The sequence below is a fragment of the Microtus ochrogaster genome, chromosome 16 (assembly GCF_000317375.1).
Source record: "Microtus ochrogaster isolate Prairie Vole_2 chromosome 16, MicOch1.0, whole genome shotgun sequence".
NCBI classification, from domain to species: domain Eukaryota; kingdom Metazoa; phylum Chordata; class Mammalia; order Rodentia; family Cricetidae; genus Microtus; species Microtus ochrogaster.
This window is the reverse complement of record NC_022018.1, coordinates 4,368,841-4,383,067: the sequence shown is the minus strand read 5'-3', so window position 1 is coordinate 4,383,067 and position 14,227 is coordinate 4,368,841. Positions and strand designations below refer to the sequence as shown.

Genomic DNA, 14,227 nt, shown 5'->3' with positions numbered 1-14,227 from the left:
CTTTAAATTATTCCAAATGTTAGCTTTCTATATCAGATTATCTTCATTATTTAAAATGTATTTATACCATTCTTGTTCTTTTTTTCCTTTAAAAAAAATTCTTTGACAATTTCAAACATGGATCTACTAGTTATAAACATGCTCACACCCCACTCCCTCCTCTCATCCTATCCTTTCCCCTTCTTTACCCCATAAGTCCCATCCTGCTTTTATGAACTTTCTCTTGACCCACTGAGTTTAATTATGATTATCTGAATGTGCTAGAGTGGGGGTTTTCATAACTGGAACATAAGCACCTTATTATACGTGATGACACCACTAAATCCCTCTTCCCCAGCATCCATAAATTGGGGGGGATCCACATTAGAAGAAAAATCTTACAGCTTAAGTTTTCAGCTAAGTATAAAATTAAAGAATTTTGTGAAATTTTTCCTCATAGCAATCCCTCCTAAAGACTTGCCTGGTTAAGATAGTGGGATTTTTAATTATAGTAAAAGTTAGCAATAATTTGCTAAAGAATGTGCTCATTATAAAATACCAAAAGTGTGCTGAACAAAGTAATATCAAGGTTCAGTAAATCGGAAAAATGCAGTTCTTTTCAAACCCATCTTACTGTACTAAAGTCATTAATATTAAAATAGCATTTGTTCAATAATCTTTTTATGAAAAAATGTTTACTATGCTATTAAATGAATCACCTATTGTGAACATAGACAAGAACTCTCTTCAGTGCTAGGCATATAGCTCAGTAGTACAGTGCTCATTAAGAATGTGGAAGGCCCTGCCCTTCATCCCCAATGCCAGAAAAAGATCTGATAGGAAAATAGATACATTTCTAAAGCACTAAGCTGATACACAACCTTCAGGCTGCCAAAAATAGGAGGAGCTCACAGTGTCTAACCAAAAGAACAAGTGTGTCTCTTTCATCCTGCATCCTCTTCAAAAAATGAGCATAATAGTGCTGTCTGTCACATGATGGCTAAGAAGACACTGAGTGAGGCTTATAACGTGGTTGGCATTGGTCTTTACATATGGTGAGTATTTAGGGAAATGTCAGCGGCTGCTACTGCTCAGAATAATTGCTATCCTACACTTTATCAATCATGTTAATATTATTGTCAGGGTTGTTTTTGAAATAAGTATACCATAGAGTTTTACCAGACCTTTAAAGAACTAAACTGAAGTATCTCAAACTGTTCTACACAATAGAAAATGAAAGAATACTTTCAAATTTACGAAGCCAGAATTATAACAATAACTAATGCTAACATTAATAAAGACATAATGAAAAAAATATAGACCCATCTTCTTAATGAACATAGATTAAAAATTCTCAGCAAAATACTCACAAATGTGTGGGATACCCCTCTGTATGCTGTGAATACCATTGGTTAATAAAGAAACTGTCTGGGCCTGTGATAGGGCAAATGAATAGAGTTAGGTTAGGAAAACTAAATTGAATGCTGGGAGAAGGAAGGTGGAGTTTAAAAAGGTCATGGAGCCACTGCCATGGACAGATATGTAAAAACTGCCAGCAAGCCACTGCCACATGGCAATACACAGATTAATAAAAAGAAAGGTGGAGTCGGAGAGAAGCCATGGAGCTGCCGCTGGAGACAGACATCCAGAGCCTCATGGTAAAATATAAAATAATAAAAATGGGTTAAATTAATAGGTAAGAGCTAGCCAATAAGAAGCTGGAGCTAATAGGCCAAACAGTGATTTAATTAATATAGTTTCTGTGTGATTATTTCAGGAGTCTGGGCTGAATGTTAAAAAGCTGGAAACATTTCTATTACCATCAGGAATAAGACAAGGATGAATAATATCCATCTTTCTTTTCAATATAACACTTGAGCTCTTAGCTAAAGCAATACAACAACAAAAAGGGAAGAAGAGACACAAATATGAAAGGAAGAAGTAAAAGTATTCCCTTTTAAATTATTTCCTTAAACTTTTTGAGATATAATTCATTATTTCCCCTTCCTTTCCTTTTTGTTTTAAGTTCCCAGTAACCATTCTGGGTAACTCTAACTGCCTACAACCCCAGCTTTAGATGAATCCCAAAGCCTCTGGCTTCAGCCTTCAGTAACAACTGGAATCATCTGCACACATCTCCACACAGACACATAATTATTAAATAGTAACAATTAAATGCACTGAATAATTTGGATTCCTCAAAAGTTTTCTTGTCCCTCTTTCAGTCTTCATCATTCTTAACCCACAGGCAAGGGCTGAACTGATTTGTAGTATTGTAAATTAACTTTGCTTTTCCATGAATCTCATATAAACTGAGTTATGTTACAAGTGCTCTGAAGTGTCTGTCTGGTCTCTTCACCTCACTGCAAGATGTCATTATTTTATTTTATTTCATCATCATTTCTTTGACTATTATTAATATTTTGTTATTTTTCTTCTTTTTATCAGACATTACTCAGTATTATCAACTTGCTACATATTTGGGGATAATACAAATTATTGTGTTTTCTCCCTAACTCCCCTTTAAAATTTATTTTATTGTTATTATGCAGGGTTATATAAGGGCATACCCCACACCTTTTTCTCCTATTAGTTCCCTTTATTTCCCAGTTTTTCTCCTTTCATATCATTGCCTCTTATATAACTTTTATGAGACTATAAAGGCTAAGACTCACAAATGAGAGAAAATGTTTTGTATTTCTCAGACCAAACTAGCCCAATTGTCATCAGAGAGCCTTTATCCAGTAACTGATGGAAACAAATGCAGAGATCTGTAGCCAAGCACTGGGCCGAGCTCAGGAACCTTGTTGAGGAAAGGGAAGAAGGATGATATAGCCAGGGAGGTGAAGGTCATCATGAGTGAACCCACAGAAACAAATAAGCTGGGTTCATAGGAGCTCACAGAGTCTTGACCAAAAGCTAGGGAGCCTGCATGAGACTGTTCTTGGCCCTCAACATATGTGACATTTGAGTAGCTTGGTTTATTGTGAGATTCCTATTGTGGGGATCAGGGTCTGTCTCTAATACTTGAGCTGGTTTTGGGGAATCTGTTCCCCATAATGGAATGTCTCAATATGAAGGGAAGAGCTTAGTTCTACTTCAGCTTGATATGCCGTGCTTTGCTGACATACATGGGAGGCCTGCTCCTTTCTGAGGTGGATGGTGGGGCAGAGGGGAGGCAGGGAATGAAGGAACAGAAAGAAAGGAGGGAGGGGAAACTGAGGTCAGGATGTAAATTGAATGAAAAAAACAATTGATTAATAAAAATTAATTCAGTTAATGAGACTAATTGTATATATTTGTGCTGACATTTTATTGCTCATACTAACAGATTTCAACCTATACATGCCTAACTTCTTACTGAGAAAATTTAAAATCTTCTGTCTTTGTTAATAGACAGTATCTTTTTACTGATCCTCATTTGACTTATTTTTACAATTTACATAATTAATTTGTGTGAATGTGCCTACATGAGTGTGCGTGTGTGTGTGTGTGTGTGTGTGTGTGTGTGTGTATGTGCACGTGTATGTGTGTATGTGCACAGGTGAACACTCATGTCCAGGTCCTGAGGCCAGAAGGGGGCATAGGATTCCTCAGAGCTGAAGTTTTGGCCATTTGCTGTAATGCCTGACTTGTAATGTGGATACTTGATCCAAACCCCAGTCCTCATGATTGCACAGTGTGCGCTCTTAACCAGCAAGCTAAATCTACTCATAGTCGATCAGATCCAAGTTGGTTGATAGTTTGGTTCAAATTACAGCATTCGTTTACCCTCTATTTTTTAAACTAATTTTTAAAGAATTGTAATGTTTTCCTGACGAACTGCTTCTCTTTCATTCTCATATTTCCTTGCTCACCTCCGTGTGTTTAAGCTTAGTTTGACACATCCAGGTTTTACACGTTGTGCTAATGGTGTACATATTTCCTATGACTTCAGCTTGGAGCTCCTTATATTCGTAAACCTTTGTTTTCCTGGTACCTTAATTATACACTGCATGTAGCTGGTCTTGATTTGTGCTTTCTGTGGTGCCACACATTGAACCCAGGGCCTCATGTGTGCTGGGGAAACACTCTTGTCACTTAGCCTTGCCTCTGATTATGCATCTTGCTGTTGAATAATAATCTGGTAAGCAATGCCTGATTATTATTTTCAGTCAGACAACTCTCATTGTTGGCACACATCTGCCCTTTTATTGTTTTGTCTGTCTGGTGGTATTTGCCTGCTCTGTGCTCCACCTTGCTTTTTCTCCTGCTTCCTCTAGGCCAAACTAATACATTTTACCCTTCTATTTAGCTGTCTTCAAGATTTTCAGCTTTGTATTTTAAATGATTTTCCCTGCTTTCCTGCATTTTAAATGACTAATGGTTACAGAACATTAATACTATCATGCAGTAAAAATACTTCTGCCTAAACTTTATGTGGCAAGTTGATATCCATTGTTGCAGCTGAAATACTAACATTTGGCCAGAGTTAGCTTACAACACCTAAGAATTAGTGTTAAGTAATTAGTCCTTGTCTTTACTGGCCAAGACATATTTAAATTTTTGCATGGTGTTATTTAAACACCAAAGAAGAAAACTAAAGTAGAAATTAGTATTAATGGAACATCAAGCTGTTATAAGAGATTAGTGGTTTTAAGCATTGTGATTTTTTTTAAAGTTAATCACTGTATTATAGAATAACCAAGCACTGTTTGTTCACACACAAATGAACAGAATTTGCTGCTTAACTCTACAGCCTGGAGGATAGTTTCCTCTCTCTGTGTCCTCTTTCCTTCTTCCTTTCCCTCCTCCTTCCTCTCCACCCAATCCCTATCCCCTCCCCAACCCACACACAGTATTTTTGAGACAGGGTCTCGTGTAGCTCAGGCTGATCTTGAACCTACTATGTTGCTGAAGATAACCTCCAACTCCTGATCCTCCTACTTTCATCTCCCAGTTGCTGGGATTACAGATGTACCACACCTGCTGTTTCTTACTTTTCCATTGCTGTGAGAGACATCATGCATAAGGCAAATTATAGAAGAAACAGTTTATTGGGGGAGTTTCAGAGTGTTAGTGTCCATTACTACCATGGTTGGGAGAACGGGAACGGGCAGAGGAATGACACTGGATAGGAGTTGAGAGCTCACAATCAGATCCACGAGTTGGAGACAGAGGACGCTACCAGAGAATGGTATGTGTTTCTGAAACCTCAAAGCCCATCCCCAGTGACACATCTCCTCCAACAAGGCCACACCTCCTAATCCTTCCCAAACAGTTCAACCATCCAGAGAGGAAGCATTTAAATGTAGGAGCCCATGGGTGTGGGGGTGGGATTCTCTTTCAAGCCAGCCCATCTGGTTATTTTCTAGTCTGAGAATAAGGTAGATAGATACAAAATTGGACACAAAGAGAATGTAGTTGTTGATCAGATGGGCATGGTAGGGCATTTGCAAGCAACGAAAGGGAAATACATTTGCAGTAACTTGAAGGGTACATGTACCTTTTCCCAGAGACTCTGTAACAGTATTTTATTCTATGTTCTACTAGCAGCAAAAATTCTGATTACAAATCCCATCTACACATTATAACATTACCATAGACTATATAGGGATATCGCAATATGAGGTTTTTTTGTTTTTTGTTTTTTTTTTGCTTTCCCTATGCTGGATAACAATTTTTCAAGCTATTAGGCAAAACAATGAAATTAAAACTTTTAAGGTAAAAATAATTGTAAAACAGCAATTTGATTTAGTTCAGTAAAGCAGAAAGCATAGCCATGTTTGCTAAAACAAATAAACTTGCCAATATCTAAAATGGACTGATTTTTATGCACTACTTTCAGAGGGTTACAAGAGCAGCAGAGATGATGCTTTCAGGTCACCTGCACCTACGATCATGTGGAAGTAGAGTCAATTTCTCCTTGCCAACAATGGAAGTGCTTCAGGATAGCCATAGTGTAGAGACAAAGGAGTGGATTCAGAGATGCATGAACCACTCTTATTCTAAGGATTGGGCTTGGAGAAATCAAACACTCTCAACATTTGATAATCAAGTGTATTCTGAGAAGGGGTGGCAATGCCATTAGTCCAGAGTTGGTTAGAAATACAGTGGAATTTTTAGGGCATCTGAAGTAGAGTCTCTGAATTTGATTGGTTAATTTTAGTAAATTGAACTAAGGTCTTATATTTTCCCAGCAAGCATTATGTCTCTGATCTATAACCTCAGTCTTTTTTCTGCTTTTTATGCCCATGCAGGTCATCACTAGTTCGTCCAGGCTGTCCTTGAGCCCACTCTGTAACCCAAGCAGGCCCTGGTATGTGAGTCATTCTATCTTCTGCTCTTGGTTAGCTGAGGCTACAGTTCTGTTCTTCCAACGTCTTGCTAAAATGCATATATTTGAACAAGATTCCCTAGCCTAATGCTTCTGATGTTCAATAATATTGATGAAGTTTAGATCAAACTACTTTTTACTGGAACTGTTAGGATTATTGACCCCTGAGACCTAAGCCCAAAGGTTAAAATTGAGTTGGTTTAGGACAGTCACAAGTTAGAATATATTTGTAAGCCAGAATAATAAAATTAGCAAACAACCACACAAGCTCATTATAAAGAAAGGGATGAGAACCACAAACTCTTTAAAATAGTTGAGGAGAGAAATCCTCAATTTTGGGGCAGACCTAAAACATTCAAAACATAAGTCTTCACTGTTACACTAGATATGTGCTCAGAATCCAGTTAGGGCTAGCATGAAAAGTAGCCAAACAAAGCCAGAGATAAAACAAAATGCCAAGATATTTTACAGTGTTTCAAACAGAAGGTGATAGATATTCAATAGCCTGTCAAAAGCAAATAACAGCCTCCCTTTGCTCTGAGACTGTGATCTACACAAAGGAAGTAGATGAAAAAATACAACAAGGCTGCACAAACACAGCAGAAGACATGCTGCTTTGATGATTTATGTATGAAAGACAAAAAAATAATAATTTGACTGAAGGATAAATGTAACAGTAGACGCTTGATCAGCCACAACAGACTAAACAAAAAACAGCACTTCAGAAGCAGTTTTGTGAAAGTCAGGATCCTGCTCTGACATTTCTTTCCAGACCAAACGCTTTAGGATTAAGTTAGACATAGGAAACTGAACACAACAGAACCTGAGTTTGAGCCATGGAAACCTCAGAGTCATCTCTGTTGGCTTTTCACAATCAGCCACTCTTGAGACATTCACTAGTGAGTTAACCTAACATGCTGCGATGCAGCGATTGCATCATCTCTTAGGGTAGACAGAACCCTCTGACTTAGAAAAGCCAGGCATCTGTGTTCCAGGTTTAGTAGATTTCTATCAATAAGTAGGAACGGCAGACTTGGCCTTGTATTCTATACCAGGATTGAGTGCAGGGCTGACTTTAAATATTGGCAATTAAAAATGTATGCTCAAACATTTTTTAAAAGAAATTCAAATCAATCAAGAGGAAAAACCTTTAAGGCAATCAGTAAAGAATACAATTTGGGTACTTTCAGAGATCTGATGATAAATTTAAAATAATGAAATCTGTTCAAGGTTATGGAGCTTGAAATAATTTTCACAATTTCAGAGTAGCAGAAAAGTACAGTTAGGTTAGCTAAATTGAGCAGAATTCTAGTTGAAAATTTTGTTTCATTAAAAAGCTTGCTCTTGATTCAGCTAGCAGACCTCTCCTGTGCCCGGGATAACTGTCTTCAGTTTCCATCCTGAAGACACTTACTTTTCTAATTAGGTGGTGAGTGACATTTGAAGTTAACCTATTCAAATGTCAGAAAGGCTGTTAGTAGTCATGCCTGCTAATATATACAGTTCAGACATTCTTAAAAGTTATAATTCAGTTCAAGGCCAACCTGGTCTAAAAAGTGAGTTCCAGGATAGCAGGGATATTATACAGAGAAACCCTGTCTCAAAAAAAAAAAACATACTCCAACCCCCATACCATCCTTCCAATAAACCAACCCTGGGATCTGAAAATCCAAAAGAGACTTTGTTTCAAGTGCATATAGCAATTATCCACATATTTATGAGTTCCAAGAACACGATCTAGGTTCCCTTTCCAGGTGAGTTAAAGGAGAATTTCTAGAAAAGCCAAGAACTTTAAATTAAATTAGGCTGAAAGAACTTGAAATTAAATTTTGAACGTAAGCTACAGGATATGCCTGGGTTTTGGAGACTGAAGGCCACTGGTTAGGATGCAATTGGGTTACAGAGGAGCATTAAAGCATGCTGCTTTTAGCAGAACAGATGAAATGGAAACCAGTGTGTGATTATGTAAAAAATGAAATATTATTAGGTATAATAAATTATTATAGAAAAGAAATAAAATGCTGTGGGTATAAGTAAACAGCTTACCGTTGGCATTTCTTATGTTCAAATCAAACATAAGTGCCTTCTATTGTGAAGAAGAATCAATTTTATAAAGCCATCAGTGAAAGGGAGTCTCCTACATCAATTCCCATCGCTACTCTGCCCCACTCAACTCGAGTAACCATTTTGTTTGTTTGTTTTCATTCTGTTTCTAGTTTCCTTTTTGTGGGTATTGAAACTGGGGTCTCTATTTATGCTAGACATTCTAACCTCCTGTATTACTTTAAAGATTTTTATGCTATTATTTTTAATTATGCATATAAATGTATGGGTGTTCAGAGTGACCAGAGGTAGCAGATACCCTGGAGCTGGCTTTAAAAACAGTTTTGAGTCTGCTGAGGTGAGTTCTAGGAACTTAACTCTGATCTTCCTAAGTGCTTTTTGTTGATTCGTTGTGCTAGGGCTCACACCCAAGGCTTTTAGGAAGTCTATCAAGCTCTGTCTACAGCCAAACATTCTTAGAAGGGACACACTTGATTAGGCTTGGATTCATCTATGGTAACTGTACTTGAAACAATCAGAGGCATGGGAAATGTTCATACTTTTGTGATATTTTGGATTCTGATGGCTCCCTGTTTATCAATTATCTATATACAATCTGAAACTGCAGCAACTCATTGTCAAGTGTACTTCAAATTTTTTATTATGTGGTTTATTTAAATCCACCCCACCATCATAATCTATTTCTAACGCATAGCTTAAGAACGTATTTTGTTGTGTGATTCTTCAATGTTTTAAACAAAACTAAGATGTTGCTGGGAAGAATTGGTAACATATTAGAGATTAATTATGTGAGAGACTGTTTATAAGACAGTTTTGTAGTCGAATACTGGAGAACTGCCAGACAGAATATCTTCCCTCATTCTGAAGATCCTTGGGAGGGCATATTCACCCAAGTAAAGAAGTTGCTTAACAATCGTCCACTACTGTCAGCTGCAGGCCTGCAGCAAGACTTCACATAGCGAGCAGCCAGAAGAAATGACTGAATGGATACGTGAGTGAACCAAGGTTGTAAAGAATTCTTCACTGAAGAAACGTTAATGATCGTCCACTCAGAGAATCTTATACCAATTAATGAAAGATCACAGTAATCCTTTTTTTCCTATTAACAATATAGAATCTTTTGAACAAACAAGCAAACAAACAGAAAAATGAAAGAAGAAAAATAAAACAAACATGAAACTTCTACTTATGTTAAGAATTTTGTTATCACAAATATAAGAGAAAACCCAGAAGTTTCTTGGGAATGCCCCCCCTCTTTTTTTTAAAGTTAAGAATTCTTTTAATACAATCTTTTCTCATTTTATCTAGCATATCTCCATTTCCACTCCCTCCTCTCCTCCTGTTCCTCCCTTCCTCTCTCCCCAACCCCCATTCACTCCTCAGAAAGAACAAGACATCCCATGAGAGTTAACAAAGTCTGACTCTTCACTTGGAGGCCAGGCCAAGGCCCTCCCCCAGCCCAAGAGAGGGAGGAATGATAATATGAGCAAATAGGTCAAGACCACAATGGTGATACTCACAGAAACAGCTGACCTGAGCTAGTGAGAGCTCACTGACTCTGGACTGATAGAGAGGAACTTGCATCGGACCAAACTAGGCCCACTGAGTGTGGGGGACAGTTGTGAGACTTGGGCAGTCTGTGAGGTCACTGGCAGTGGGACCAAAATTTATCCAGAGTGCTTGAACTGGAATCTTGGATTTCCTTCTTTACATAGAGAAGATTTCAGAAGCAGTGTGAATGAACACCCCACTTCATAGAATACAGTGTCTCTTCATTCTCAACATTAGGACTTAGGATCAAAAGATACTTATCAGCAACCCTCTCTGGGAAATCTTGTATTGCAGAATTGCTAATATCTTTTGAAACCTATGATTTTAGTTTGTACAACTGTAATTCACAATGGCCATTTGTAAATGTTTCCATTTACTGATTTGATGCAATAATGTATAAGAACACTATAGGCAAATATGAAAGAGTGGACAGCTGATATAAAGACACTTATAGAAAAATCAACCTATTTTTCTTTTAGATGGACTGGTGTAAACTCCAGAGACATGCACATTAATCTGAGAATGCACAGACTGTTGGTTATTTAATGCTGATTGAGTAACAACTATTTTCTACAATTACAAGTGAAAGAGCCTCAAATATATCACCTATCTATCAACTATTTTCCTCCCCATCCCATCACTTTTTGTTGTTGTTATTTTGAGACAAGCTCGTCTTACTTATCAGAGACTGATAACTCATGATCATACTTCTTCAGTCTCATGAGTGAGTTTCAGGTAGTAAACCATATGAAAATACAGAAGTAACCCATGCATAGACCATGACATTGTCAAAGATCTTTCATGTCTTAGAAACTACTAGCAAGTAGCAATCCTTTCTTGAATGAAACAAAGAATTTCTCACTAATTTTTTATTAATACCTACCATAAACATGAGCAAATATAATTTAATAAAATATATTTTAAAACATAATTAATATTTTTCATTGTATTACCTAAAGATGTTCTTTTGAATATTTAAATTTTGTCCTTTGCATCACAGAACAGATGAAAAGATCTAGCATAATATATTTGCATGCTTACCGACTTACTTTTTAATTGTATATGAAAAGCAACCAACCATAAATTTCAGAGAAAAAAAACCCTTGTGCAGATAACTACACACACTGCCCTAAGGGCAAGAGCAAGAAAACACGACAATACCTGTGGATGACTGTCTAACCTCATAGAGTGGTGAGGCCATGCACTTGGATAGATAAACACAAGGATTAGGATTTCCTTTTCTTTCTTTACCCAACCCACTGAATTCTTCACATGTTAAACACCAATCAGAATGAAATCTAACCCTCTTCTGTCTTTGGAATCCCACAAGCCCTTTTAGCCTATTAAAATGAATACAATGAATTAGAGTCTACGAGTATTTACAGAAGAAAGGGATGCACTCCTACCTCCATTATCTTTGAGATGCAGTGCTATCTTGGTGTCATCTGAAAGAGAAAGTGACCGTTATTACAACAGAAAAAGATTTCAAAGATACACACATCTCTTATTTGGCAACTGTCTTAACTCAAACACTTGGATTTTATACTTTAGAGACTAATTTCTAGCTCAGTGGAAAAACAGGATCCAACTTTACATGATATAGCAATAAAATTTATCTCAGAGATGGTTTAGGCTAAAATATTAGTAACACATCTGAGCCTCGATTCTGTGAGAATGATAAAAAATGCAGTTACAGGATGAAATAGATTTTTAACTTTCTAAAACAACTTACAATAGGACTTTATTTGAAATCAAGACTGAGACCATTACAAAGTAAGAGGAATAATTAGGATTTATCAATAGTTAAAGATTTATCTTAATTTGTATCAGTAATGAATAATTTATATCTGAATGGCTAAACATGGGGCATAATGTTCCATTTCAAAAGTTATATTTTACTATGAAAGTTAGAGTTTCAATTAAAGCACGTTTTTCACAGTCTTTAGAATAATGACCCCAAATAATTTGAATTTAAGTATATGTTGCTTTTAAGAGAAACACAATGCAGTTGGCATTTGCCCTCCACCTCTGTGTTCCACTTACTTTATAACACCCACTTAAATTTCAATCAAGAGCTAAGGCTTAAAAATTTACTTCTTATTCCAAAGAAAGCAACACTTACTACAATAAGACATGAAACTATGTTCTCCCCTAAAGAAATAGTCTCCCCTCTACTCCTAGAAAGTTATCAAATAATGACTATTATATTTTCTCCACACATGAATTTTACCTAGGCATTAGCACTTTAGTAGTTTCTTCTCCATAAAAGGAGGTACCCTTCAAGAACAACTTTGTGTTCAGTGTCTCTGTGATTGACTGCATTCAGGAAACACCGCTGCATAACTGCATGTGAGTAAAGTGATCTATTGTTCAGAATTTCATAGCAATAGTTATTTATGTGCCTATTTCTTTTGATTAATGTATCAGGATTGTAGTTTGATGACTACTAAATTTAGCCACATAAAAAGAAGCGAATTTTTCTTTTCTAAGGGGAAAAAAAGAAGCCAGATTATGGATAATCGCTAAGGTTTAACAAGAGAAACAGTATATATAAAGAATGCAGCATGTTTTCTGCCCATGATAACTCTGAATCTGAAAAATTCTTTGAGAAGTTAATTATCCAAACAATATTTTTTCTCCAGTAATCAGGTGTTACCCAGCAATACTTTTTTTTCCTATAAAAACAAGCAAACAATCTTGTGGGCACCTTCCGTAGGCAGGCTGGTGGGCAGCTGGGATGTCACGGCTCTCCTGGTGGTGGTCAGGACCCTGAATTGTGTGGTGGTTGTGTGTGAGGTTGTGGTGGTTTGAGAACTCTCCGCTGGCTCTGCGCTCTCGCACATCTTCTCCTTTGACTGGTAGGAGACACAGAAGTGAAAATCAGCAGACTGAACACATTTTGTCTTTTAAACTTACATCAAGGAAATCAGACTTAAACTACAAAACATCTCAAATTGATGTCAAGAGTAAATTATTTTTGTGTCAGACTCTTCATAGATTTTGTTAATTTATGAAGTATATAAGATAAGAGAGTGGGAGGATGCAACAAGATACACACATCTGCAGATGCACACACCACTTCACCTGTGTTTAACCCTCTGTATCATTCTTTATCTTGCCCTTTTTAATTTTATAGAAATATCTATGAAATATGTGATATCAAAAGATAAAAAAGTTAAAGTTAGAAGAAAAGCATGTATCTATAGAAAAGATTCCACACCTCTTTGGATCTACAGAGCGACAATGTTATATCTTAAACATTCCCTCTTTGCTCTAGGCTATTTTACAACCTCAAAATTAATCTTTTCCAGGTTGAGTAAAAATTTAAAATTTTGTTTTCTCTCATGAAATATCCAAAACCACATACATAAATCTTTCATTTAAACGCAGTGTAATTCTTCTTAGCAGGGCTCTATAGAAGATACCAGAAGAAACACATTTCATTTTTTTTTAAAATTTATAACCTACAAAAATAAATCCCAGTATTTACTAGTAAGGACTCTTATTCTAGAGCTAGAAGTTGATGTTGTGAATAACCTCTTTTTGTTTCAAAGATTTCATTGCTCTGATAAAAGGTGGCTGCTCTAAATATGGGCAGTACTCATGACATATTTGAAATTTTTTAGTAAGTAACTGTCTTGTCATGAATGGAGAATGAAGAATCTTTTCACCAGTGAATGAAGAGTTTTTGTAAAGCTGCTTTATTAGTCAGATATACAATAGGTTTAAGTTTATTCTCTGCTCAGATTACTCAGCTTAAAAGATCCCTTTAGCTTTGATTCCTCCCCAGCTATAATCCACAATTTCTGATATTCAGATAGAAATCTCTAGAACTGTTCTCAAAGCTAGTGTACCTTACTTCTTTCCATATGTACTTTACACTGAGATTCTTCTCCCTTGACTATACAATAATTGCTCGGTTTTAATGCCCTTTCATCTACCACTGCTACCTAACTCTTCAGTACCTTCAGGTATCACATATTTTAATCACCTTTTTGGAAAATACCCTATTCTGCACAAAGCAAGAATACTTGCTTAGCCTTTCTCATGCCAAAGGCAAACAGGACGTAACAGTCATCCCCAAACTCCACAAACTAATCAGCATTTTCACTCAGAAAATCAACAGTGCCTGGAAATGGTTTCACATATGGATAATCATATGTTCAAAGGCCGTGGTACCAGTTCACTGTACTTAACAACAGCAATCCCAGAGTAATTCTCCCTGTTCTGCCCGGGTTTCACCTTTCATTTCCTTGATGAAAGAGGCCATCAGTAGGATTTCTTTACAAATCAAACTTGTTTCTGCCTGAGCATATC

At 36.6% G+C, this 14,227-nt stretch overlaps 1 protein-coding gene across 1 annotated transcript in view; it reads right to left on the bottom strand.

Moving 5' to 3' along the window:
* The window catches only part of Plxdc2 (plexin domain containing 2), a 384,159-nt gene that overhangs the window by 28,556 nt on the left and 341,376 nt on the right, over positions 1-14,227 (bottom strand). Inside the window, exons 11-12 of the mRNA XM_026783054.1 lie at positions 12,618-12,765; positions 11,317-11,355 (exon numbers count right to left, since the gene is read on the bottom strand). Coding sequence (XP_026638855.1) covers positions 11,317-11,355; positions 12,618-12,765 — 187 coding nt within the window. The remainder of the gene's footprint in view (positions 1-11,316; positions 11,356-12,617; positions 12,766-14,227) is intronic.